At 41.2% G+C, this 12,029-nt stretch overlaps 1 protein-coding gene across 2 annotated transcripts in view; it reads left to right on the top strand.

Annotated features, from left to right (window-relative positions):
• LOC119387160 (neurobeachin-like protein 1) overlaps positions 1–12,029 on the top strand; it is a 120,086-nt gene that overhangs the window by 11,490 nt on the left and 96,567 nt on the right. For both annotated transcript variants that reach the window (XM_049413389.1, XM_037654469.2), the window contains exons 10-17: positions 2,526–2,632; positions 3,726–3,809; positions 3,968–4,066; positions 7,974–8,220; positions 8,755–8,858; positions 9,321–9,422; positions 9,594–9,712; positions 11,355–11,484. In XM_049413389.1, coding sequence (XP_049269346.1) covers positions 2,526–2,632; positions 3,726–3,809; positions 3,968–4,066; positions 7,974–8,220; positions 8,755–8,858; positions 9,321–9,422; positions 9,594–9,712; positions 11,355–11,484 — 992 coding nt within the window. The remainder of the gene's footprint in view (positions 1–2,525; positions 2,633–3,725; positions 3,810–3,967; positions 4,067–7,973; positions 8,221–8,754; positions 8,859–9,320; positions 9,423–9,593; positions 9,713–11,354; positions 11,485–12,029) is intronic.

Below are 12,029 nucleotides of genomic sequence, written 5' to 3'. Positions count from 1 at the left end.
TTTTTTGGTGCCGGTATGCCCTATGGAATAAATTAAATACAAATCAGCTTCCTATATAAAGTCGGGGTGCAGTCTATGCAATGTGCGGTTGCGTTTGAAATCAACGTCCGTCGACCTGTTGACGAGCACAAGGTGAGGTTCTGATATTTAAAGAGTATGCGATAGAGTATAGTCGGAATCTAGTAAAATAAGTTGCATTCACCAGACAGCATCCGTGTTGCTCGCACCATAGGTAACAATCGATATGCCTCTGCCGCCCGTCGTTGACACTAACTGCAGGTGTTGGATTTTAGAAATGCTGGTTGTGTTTTCGCGTGCTGGCTCACAGAGAACCATACCATAGATATGTATAGCCGTTAACAATGTGAGATGAAGCACTGAAATTGCCTTTTAAAGGCCATAGCAGCTAAACGTAGTTGGTAAGCTTAAAGGTGTTCATGACTATAAATGCTCAAGCAGAAAGGTATCTCCTGCAATTCCATACGTCACATTCATATACCGTAAAATGCCGAGCAAGCGCCCCCCCCCACTCCCCCTCCTCCCCTGCGGCCACATTTTTTTTTCACGACGAGCATCGCTTGTGTGAAAATAACCACAAGAATGAGTACACTGAATGCATATCTAATGTTGTTTATGAAATTCCGTTGTCGTGTGGCCGGTCATATATTGGTCAAACCGGTCCCTGCTTCAATGGTTTCACAATGATGAGGGGGAATAAAAACAGTAAATAAATAAAGCGTTTCATTAGAAACATGGATGAGCATCTTTTATTTTTAGCGGCTCTCCCGCCGCCATCTTGAATTTCGGTCCGGTACCGAGCAAGCGCCCCCCCTCCAAATCTGGTCGGTTTATCCTTCACCGTAGGGGGGGGGGGGCGTTTGCTTGGCATTTTACAGTAAGTACATTACAAGTAATCGTAGAATAAACATTAAACATGAATTCCATGTTCCGGCTCATCATGCTCACGATAGTACGTCTTGACGGTATCGGCAGGCGATAACGTGCATGTCGCTTAACTGCTATATCCGATATGCACCCGCTCGATAATACTACCCACATCTAATGCGTTACTCCTTTCTCATTTCACGCGTAGAGATACATGGGGGTGCATTCGGATATGTGTAGTATTTGCGGTTCAAGAATTGTCACCAAGTGGTGACGTGTTCTTTTTGTTTCGTGCTCCCACGGCACCAATGAGCAGCGGGCGACATAACAGCCGGCTAGCTCTCTTGACATATGCACTTTTCCCATGGTGCTTCGCGCGCCCGTGGGTCGTTCTGGGATTCCTTGATAAAGGTCTGTTAAGATTTGTGACATGTAAGCATTCGCTCGGCGACTTGGGTGACTGTTCCAGATTGCCACTTCATTATTAATATAGCTTCAGTCATACAGGTGCCAATTTTGGACAAATTTTAGGCTATTAGATGTCTGAAACCTGGAGTCTCCAAATGACATTATACGTACAGTTATGGCTACATGCACGTTATTGTTATGTTAAATGTTTTGAATATGACTGCAGAAAGTTTTTATCAGAAATGTTCTTTAGTGGACAAATGTAATTTTGCAGTTTTTCTTAGCAGACAAAGGCACATTAACCCTTTCAGATGCCAACTATGAAGAACTCTTTGTAAATGCGTCAAATTTGCACGTCATTTCAAGGCACTTGATATTCTATTGCAAGAAAAGTAACGTCATAATACATTGATGTATGCATGTTATAGTAATTAATATTAATTAAACTGTAATTAAATATCTATTTATTCTGAAGTCATCCATGTTTTGCTTTTGCATAAACAGAATGAAATCTCAGGCTAGAACTGCAGTGCAAATTTGTTTTTGATTATGTTAATTTCGAGCAAAGAAAAATTATACTTTTGATGTTGAGCAACTCATTCAGCAGGGTAGTTCCTTCAGCAAAATGATCATATGCAAGAATACACTGCAAAGTGAAGTTAAAGGAAGACACATTTATTACGCAGGAGGTTCAGTTCATCCGAACCTCAATACATCTTGCCCTTGCTTAGCCACCAGTCGACACAACTTGCAAAAACAGGTGGTGTACACACTTGTGTACAAAGTCTCTCAAAGGGTTAAATGGCACTACATACAACCAGTAATGGGTATATTTTATATAGTTTCAGTTTATTTCTTAAGATGGGTTTTTTTAATGTGTAGTTTAAGTGCTTTTATTTGGAATGAGAATTCCGCATTAATCAGTTTATTACGGTTGTGATAGGACAGTATATCACAAGTAGCATTAAATTCTTATTCCATGAAGTGTGCTCGTGTGGCATGAAGCAAATGGCATAAAACTTTAAGAAGTCACTGTAATATTTTTGTGCCAATCAGGAATGGGTATCACAACTACTCTTTGCAGTGTACTTTAAGAAGAAGCTATGGCTGGAACGCTGCGTCGTTATTGTGTGAAAATACATGGTGATGCACCTTTTCAATTGCAGTCTGATGGACATTTGAGGGTGGGCTAAAAGGATGGGGTTTCGTGTTTTTCTTTTCTGCTTTTGCAGGTGGTCTGCAAGAACTCTTTTCATCGAACAGCAATTTGGCCTTAAAGAAGGTGTTTCATGACAACGAAATGGTTGAACGCCTTATTCGCTCTCTTCATGGAACCAAGGTGAAGCTCACTCCTGACATTGATGTGGTGGCTTAAAATCCATTGAGTTATTGGGAGGTGAAGTCCACAGCACATTTCTGGGACCTGGCTTTGTTTTGTTTTGAGCTGGTAATGAAATGTGGCATTTAAAACTCTGAAGAAACTGTGGTGCGAGAGTTGCTTAGGGAGCCCGATTTCTTGTCTGACAATGCGCCACTTCTGAACACTTAATGCTGTTGGTTGAAACGAGTGCGAAAAAAAAAAAAACAAAGTGTTACTCACAGAACAAAAGACTTTGACTATGAAATAAAAGTCACATTGGTTGAAAGCTTATGAAATGCTGTAGAACATAGGCTGCTATTAAGTTGACCTACTGTACTTGTGATACCATTGCTTGTGCTGACGATAGTCTTGGAAAAGACAGTTTAACGCTTTGATGGCATGTAATGGTTCAGCCAAAACGTGGTGGTGCATTGATTGCACTCTTCAACAGCACAGACATAGATTATGTTTTGTCCATCTTCACTTGTCAAACTAAGTTTACAAAAGATGCCGTTTTAGGGCATACATATTTGGCAAAAGTGTCATTGTGGGGCTCATTTTGTGCATATATAAACAGCTTTATAAGTTTCATGCGCAAACCTCAATGAAAGGGAAAAGAGTAAAGACTTGGCTTTTATTTTATGTCATAGTCGTATACAGAGTTCGTGTGGAATGTCTACAAATGAGTAGTGACTGTTACAGGAGTGTGAATTCTTCCTTAGATTGACAGGGCATGCAGAATTCTTGTCACATTGAGTAATTGCACAAATAAAATATAGATATATTAATGTGGGGGTTGAGGCGACTTCATGAGACAATCCTTGGTCCTTGCGCTAAACCACTCATCAATAAGATGGTATTAACCTGAATATACGAGTATGTACATCTCTGTTACTTTGAGTAAACAAGGAACTACTGATTACGATAGATGCAGACAATGATGTATGTAAAGTTTGTTAAAAATAAAGCGGCAAGGTACTATTATGTTGCTGGTAAATTGGAACAGCCGATTTATTTTCTTACATCCACAGATGAATGAATAAGCTGTGCTTTGTTTCTTTCGTCCTTGCAGTTAAAGAGTGGCAGTGCCCAGAAAATGGCCACCTCCTCCGTGCGGCTGATTCACGTCTTCCTTTCCAGTTTTCCTTTCGCAAAGGTACGGATCAATGCAGTATGTAGTCTCCGGAACATTTATTGCATGCAGTAAGTGTTTAACCGCGGGTGTTTCGAATGAGCAGTTTACTTACCGGCTTTTGGTCTCGTCAGAGTGTGAGAAATGAAATTATAGTCGACTTGTTTTCTTATTTTTTACAGAAACATTTCTCAAGCATGCAAGGTTACCGTACTCTGATAAGCACGCTCAAGACGATGGGAGAGCCTCAGCAGTGTACACTGGAAACACTTCTTGAATGGGTAAACTGATTTGTCATTCTTTTATTAAAAGTCAATATGGATTTCTGACTCACTGACGGTGATAAAATCATGAATATAAAAAATTCTTTAAGCTGACTTTTCAGCGAATAATTTTTTCCACTATAAATGTCTTGGGCGCGAGTAAAAGTGATATTTTCCAGGCAGTTTTTGTGCTTAAAGGGACACTGCTGCTGGATGATACGGCGCAGTAAACCTGAGCGTAACTTCTCGCTCACTGACACAGTGTCATCCCAGTGAATGTTAAGCTTCAGCAATTTCATGTCTGGACGAGAGAGTAGAAAGTCATACTCGATGCCTTCTATCACCAGTGCCAGTATTTCTACAGATTGTGACTGGTATTTCAGACGTATCCTTACTCATTCGCAGTGTTCTTTTTCACGGCCGTCATAGCCCCGTACAATGACAGTTCTGCCTCTGAATATGTCCTCGGGTTTTGCTTTGTTTCTTTTCATAACTGAAACTGAAGCTCCGCTGTCTACAAGTGCTCGCATAGCTTGACCGTTCACTTCAAGTTGTATGTGCAGTAAACTCGATGACACAAGTTGGACGGTCTCATGCGTTGTATGTATGAGTTTAGAATTATTTTGCTCTCCAACGTTGCATTCATCTTTCGAGGCCCTATTCTTCTGTACGAAAGTTGCGCTTCCACTAAAATCAGAGGTGACGCCTCTAAAATCCGACGAGTACTTTTCACCCAAGTGGCTAACGCTTGTCGTCTCTGAAATAATTTGTTTACTTTTGAAGCCTCTTTCAGCCCAGGGACGCGATAATAGCTTGAGTAGTTGGAGAAGCGCTTCGGGCGTTTTCGGACAGTGTATTAAAACCTGTCGTTGCAAATCTATAGGTAAGCCATGAATGATAAGAGCAAGAAGTGATGAGGTTGACAGTCCAGGTTCAGCTATGCAAAGAAGTTGCTGTTTTTCAAGAAAATACTCGAGTGGCGTTCCGGACTCAAAGCGGCAGAATATTGCCTCATGCCACCGCTCAAAGGGATTCCTGTTGAAAGTTGCAAGGACACCTTCTTTCCATTTACACCAATGCTGGGCTGGGCTGTACTACGCTGGGCTGTACTGCCGCGGCGTACAGCCCAGCGTCGCGAGCCAATGTCTCGTTGTCATATTCTCCGTCCACATCCATTGCGACAATTGCGGCAAGCTTCGATGGCTTCGATGGCCGTTGTTGCTGCTGTGGATCCCGCTACTTTCGCTCTGCTGATACTAGTGTCGGCGGCCGCGCAGTAAAAGCGGGCAACGTTGGGCACAGCAGCAGTGATGTATGAAAGTCGGATTTCAGGCGGGTGATTTGAAGTGCACTAACGCGATTCGGACCACTAAAACGTGATTTTATTTTAAAATAAGCACTTCCTTGGCATAAAAGTAGCACTACGAGGTTTCTGGATCGTTATTTCAACAATCAACGTCGACTTAACATTTGCCTTTAGTGTCCCTTTAAAGTACTCAGTTATGTGCTGCTGCTAATTTGCATTGAACTTGTGAGATAGAAAGCCTACTTCTCTGTGTATACTTCTTACATGGTGCATGCTTTTATTTCATCCTTGGTATTCTTTAGCCTGTTACTATAGTATAGAAGGTTTTAAGCATTCTAAAATGTTTAGCTACTTTTAGTAACCACTGTTGTGGTGTTAGCAATTGCATGCATGGGTATACGTGTCCTGTCAAGCTGTTTGATAAGCTCTTTGTCCCTGTTCCTGGCATTTATATTCTACGAACCGTAGAAAATAAGAATTGAAATATAGCAGTTAATAATGGTAAGACTGCAGGCAATAATTGAGTTTTGACAGCCCTTTGCACAGCTACTCTTTTAGTTAGTGTTTTATTGCTGGGATGCAATTGGGGTTAATGCGTCATTGTCCATGGCAGATAATGTTACGTGTCCTTTTAACAATATGTTATTAAAAATTTCAGCCACCCATGGGTTTCTAACTAAAATCTTGTTGCCTGGAGATACCAGGGCTATTTCAGCCCTTTGTTATCGAGGTGCTGACACAATTTTTGCTGCAAACAATAATTTCGGCATTTGATCGATATTTCTAGCATTCTCTGTAAGGAGGCCAAATAAGCTGTGTAGGTTGGTTTGAATATAGCTAAAAAAATTTCGGGCATTTCCTTAAAAAAAGCATGCTGTTATTTTCAGATTCTTGGAGCTAATTACATACACTCGACAAAGCACGTTTTGTCTTTCTTAGTATTTTGAATCAGAGTTTATAAAAGGTTCTTGAATTTTTCTATATTTCAAGAAATTTGTAGGATTTTTGCACCAGTTCGCCATGCTGGAAAATAAAAGATATGAACAGTAATAATAGTAAGTAAGCTTTGTCGCACCATCTGTCATATTTAGACAAGACCGACCGTAAAACTTTGATTTAACCAATATTTTAATTTGTGGCATAAGCTGCTGATTGATGCTTCATGTCCACAAATTATGGACGCAAGCAGGGGTGTGCATTGGTGGTCAAATAATTATACTCGGGCATTAAAGGTACTGAAAGCCAGTTTTTACAGAGCCATTTTTTTTTGTTATTGAAGTGGAAAGCTTATCGATTAGAGTGGGTAATCATTCCAGGGTAATGCAGTTAAATGCCATGGAACATTTTTTAAATCAGAATTTTGCTTTCTATGTGGGGATGGTGTTGTACACTAGAGATATGCTAGAAACAGTGATGGGCGAGTGCAACAGGGATTATATGCCAGCATTTGTGAGAAGCGATAAGATACGCCAGTATGCTATTCATGTATTGCTGGCACCCCTTTACGGCACAATGACATTTATGACTTTTTGTACCTCACAGGGAGTATGCAAAACATTGCATACTCAGTCGTAAACTCTAGTGAGTACAAAAATACTCAAAGAACACTGCCATGAAATTAGAGACACCACATCTTGCCATGGGTCTCTCAATTCACTATTAGGTAGTACCTAGTTTCTGTGTGTCAGCATAACATTCTTTACCACATAATATGCGTAGAATAAAGTGCACGTACATATATAATATAAAGTTTGCTATATTAAGTACTAAGTACAGTGGCAATAAATAACAGTTGTCTACATATGGTGCTCTCTCGAATTCTTCCATTGCACAGTAGCAAGGCCTCTTGACACCAGGTGTTACATACTGTTTTTTGCGACTTTCTGTGGCAATTAAAATTTACATGTTCTACTAGAACTGCAGTGTGATTGATTCAGTCACTGTAAATCATGGTCTTTCCATGTCTACTAGCATATCATGACACATACTGTGTGGTTGGCAGTCCCTTTAAATGTGATGGTGACTGTACGTGCTTTTATGTACATCTGCCATAGGTGTGCGGTGTGCGAGTTCATTTCATTACACTGTTGTGATTTTCTTTGTCTTTCACTTTAGTTTGTTCTTTGTTATTAAGTATGTCCTGTTCTTGCTTTATTGGCTATGAGGGTAACTGCAGCAGGGCAGAGGATTCCACATTAATCTCTGCAATTGATATTCCTTCAGGTTGCACTGAAATCTGGATACAGGGGCCCTTTTGTGTTTTACTCCTATCTCTATGGCTGTTGTGGCGGAACGCATAATTAGTCTCAAGGGCTTTGTAATTCCAAACAAGTGTTGAACTTTTCAGAAGTATGTTTCCGATATAATGCTTTAGAATTGTTACTTGGAGAATGAAATTGACTGTAGATTTAGGAACCTTCTGTCAAAAAAGTTCCTGCCAAAATAAGAAATGTGGGCAGTTTGCACTACTGGGGCACGGCTGGACTGACACCAGAGCTTGTTGTTGACCTAGATTACAGAAGTATGTTAACACGATCAATAATTTAAAAACCTTGATAAACAAGGTCTTAATTAGCATGATCTTAATTAGCAAGGTTCTCCTTCCTTGCTTCTGTGCAGCTGGTTGAAGAGACGCCGCGCCTGACGGGGACGTCATCGACGCTTCGCAACTTGGAGCTGATGATACACCTGCTGCACTGGCTCCCTCAGCTCGAGTCGCACTCCCTTCAGCTCTGGCTGGCTGAGCAGCTCGACTCCATGGTGAAAGGGTCGCTCAGGTCGCGCATGGCCTGCGCACAGGGCGGTGTTATCCCTGCCATCATTCACGTCCTGAGCAGGAGCAGCACTATTGGTGGCAAGGCTGTAGGTAAGGGATGGTACCTGGCAGAGTTGTCACTTCTCTGTCTCGAGAACCGGCTATGAAATCCTCCAAAACAGCCAAGCATTAGCCAGTCTCCAGTAGGGACAAAGAAAAGTGGTCAATAACGTAACCAGACAGTGACTGATGACTGAATGATCACCACCAGAGCACAAAGTCTGCACTGCGCAAGATGGACATGCGAAGCATGTTCCTTGTGCTACATTTTAACATTGTGCTTTCAAGATGGTGGTGGGGCCTTCACTTAAGTTGTTCAATTACTTTAAGTGTATGTAATATTTGAGTATACATGTAATAAACCTAGTTAACTAGATCCAGTTTTGTCCATTGTGGTGGAGGTTGCAAGTCCTACTTCTACATGTGCCAAGTTTTCTCCATTTTTAGCTATATTTTGTTATCATTTCTGTAATTTGAGCTAAACAAACCACAATAATCCTTTCATATGCTTTTTTCCTTCATTGTCTGCTTGCTTAATTCAGTCTACATGCTTTGTTTTGCTTATGCCTCTCTTTGCACCACCAGGCCAGCTCCTGAAGTTTCTGGTCACGCTGGCTTCCTGTTCCATTAGCACGTCCGAACTGAAGGCACTTTTCCACTTGCTGCGGCCAAGTACTTCAGGAGAACAAGTTAGTTTTCGTGCATTTTTGGTGACTTGTAAAAGTAATTGCAGAAACTTTCAATGTGAAGACATGGTGTGCCATGCTGCATTTAAAAGAAGGTTAGATTTGATAATAAATCTTCCTGGCCCTCTGAAATTGTCACTGGCAGTGGGCCTTTTGAACAGTTGAAATTTCCAGCTCACTTGTGGACTTTATTGGCTATTGTCTGTGAAATTGCCACGTCGGGTCCGCTTGTCTGGCAGCGTGAGGTTGACCAGACATTCCTTGATTTAGTTTTGGTCATGCAAGTAATAACTCTGTTTCTTTGACAAATGCTGCACTTGCGAAAAATTCTCTGTTTGTGTTTGTACACGTTCATGTAGTAAACCGTGTAACATTATAATTCAGTCTAGGTTTGTTCAAAGATTTCACAATTGAAATGAATGTCATCCATCCCAGGAGGTTTTAATAGTTCTCTTCTCCCTCCAGCACCAATACACACTGCCACTGATGTATGCCCTGTCCAGCATGGTGAGAAGTGACGGCTGGCTTGGGGCATCTCACTTCTTTGACTTCAGTGATCCAGACGAGGTGAGAGGAGGGCATATAGTACATTAATTTGCAAAAATGCTCATGGTTCAAGAATATTATTGCTCGGCAGAGACGTTCTCCTTGACGGAGAATCGAAATTCAACGTGATGCATGCTGTGTCATCACTTAATGCTTTTCTAAACATACTCGTTTACTTTTTTTTATTTTCAGGGAATCCTCATTCCGAACATTAAAAGGTGGCCCGGATCTGGGTTTGCGTTCCATGCATGGGTGCGTCTCGAGAAACTGAATGCTCGCAAAGAAGCTGCATTCCGAAGACAGTTCTACAGGTAGGAACATCCAAGATGGTTTCTGTCATGCTTGTTTAGCTTATTAGGAAGCGTCATTTGTGCTGTTACAGAGGCTTAGGTTTATCATGCATTCATTGTCGGGATTTTACAGGCAATATACACACTCGTACGAATCTCTCCTAATGAATATTATGAGCTTCTCTAAACAGTACAGCTGCAGAAATCTAGCCAGCGTTTGCTGGTAATGGTGGACCACCTGTTAACTTTTTGCTAGGCTTGTGCGAATATTCGAGCAGTTCGAATATTCGAATGAATATTACAGTATTATAATTCGCTTTGAAATGAATTTAAATTATTCTAAATGTCGAAGTATTCGAAATGAACGAATAGACATATAAACCACATGTAACCCCCTGTAAAGGTGGTCTCACTGCAGTAGAGGGGTGCTATACTGTGAATACACCTTTTCAGGGGAAATCCGCTCTGTCGCGAAGCCCCACTTCAAGGTTAAATGAGCAGATTACCCTCACATCGATTCATCATTTTATAAGTTTAAAAGCTTGTTATACCAGCTTAAATGCTCAAAGTATAGTAAATTTTAAAATGTAACATATTTTACAGGTTATCACTTGCATTCTACCGAAAGTCAAATCCTGATACTATTCAGAGTTACTTCCACTTCTCTTTGAACCAAAAAGAATGACATTTGCACATGCCTTGTTTCAATCTTAAAAAATATTGTGCAGATTAGTTGGGTCATGACAAATATGCTCATTTTTCTTTATAATATGTGATATATACTATTCGAATTAGATTCGAAATTATTCGACCCAATCACTATTCGCTTCGAACCTAAAATTTACTATTCGTACAAGCCTACTTTTTACACCGTATCCTGCTTTTTAAGAAGTAGCAAACTCCAATTTCACTAAATTTGTGCACAACACTTAACATGCTTTTGGAAGACAACCAGGGGACAAACTGAATGTAATTTCTTGCACTATAGAAAGAAAGTAAAAGTCTAGTCTCTTCAAGTCAAAAGGCTGTTTCGTGTCAGTGCTTTGACCACATATGCAAACATTGTTTTAAAGGGCCCCTAAACCACCTCCGATAATTTTTTTAACGTTTCAAGTAAACGCACGCATCGAGTTCAGGAGGTCGTCATGACCAGCAATGCCAAACGTGGCAGTGCGACGAACCGCGGGCACCCCACAAACTCCAGGAAGGAATCCCTTCTCCTCTCCGTGCCTTTCGGCATTCCTCATCCCCTCAACGGTTCGCTGTGACGTCAACATGTCGTCTGCTCGTCATCTGCAACACCTGCTTGTCCGCTCGCAGGTATGCGCGCTTGTTGCTCTTCCTCCTCGCATGGCGAGGAGGAGCACTCGGCCAGGAGGAGAGACGAGCTGATGAACGGAGCATAGAAAGAGGGAAACAAGCGTGGACGTCTTTTGTATCGTCAAACGTGTGTAACTCCGCTGTTACAGCGCCGTTTCGAAAAATTCTCATGGCTACGTGTTTGTTGTAGACTCGTGCACAACTGCAATGCAACACCACAACTAAATTTCAACCTTTGCAATGTTTAGGGGCCCTTTAAACTAATAAAAATATTAAGCAACGTTAGCTAGTCATACTACACCCGGTACCACAACATTGGTCTAATGGAATTGTGCCTTTTCAGCTTCACAACCCCAAATGGAACCTTGGAGTCATTCTTCACTGCTCAGGGAAAACTAGTGGTTGCTGTTGCAACAAAGAAAGACTACTATGCTGTTCCTGTGGAAGGTGTTACCCTGGACGACGAGACATGGGTAAGTTGTCCCTTCAGTATCAATTTCTTGTGCACTGCATTGCTGTTGGCCGTCTAGTGTTTACAGTAGGCTGCTTAAAATTGGCGACTTTGTGTTAGCGCTCTTCCACTGTGAATGACGGCTGACTGCTGATGGTACTGATAGTTTCTAAGGAGACAGGCAATTAAATATGTGTATCAAAGCAGTGCTGTTCAGGCATGAGGAACACGAAAAGGGATGTGCGAGTGCGTGTTTTATCGTGAACTGCAGATGCCTGGAAGGCACATATTTTCATTTACAGTGATGCAGTGGTAGTGTCTCTCTAGATGTTGCATGAAATGTCAGGAAATGATACTGTAAACACTGCTGCTGTCAATACAGGAAGCTAGTTTGACAGTAGACGATAAAAGGACGTTTCAGGTAGCGACTATCTAAGAGGACGTGCTATTTCGTATTTGAATTATATAGATACACCGAAATACTTTGCCATCCTCTTTGAGTTCGATTTATCCAGGTTTGACTGTATTTCCCACTCCTTTGCATTATATTGTGCATATATGACACAC

The sequence above is a fragment of the Rhipicephalus sanguineus genome, chromosome 3, assembly GCF_013339695.2.
Source record: "Rhipicephalus sanguineus isolate Rsan-2018 chromosome 3, BIME_Rsan_1.4, whole genome shotgun sequence".
NCBI lineage: Eukaryota > Metazoa > Arthropoda > Arachnida > Ixodida > Ixodidae > Rhipicephalus > Rhipicephalus sanguineus.
Note: the sequence above shows the minus strand (reverse complement) of the source record. Positions and strands in the feature narration are given on the sequence as shown.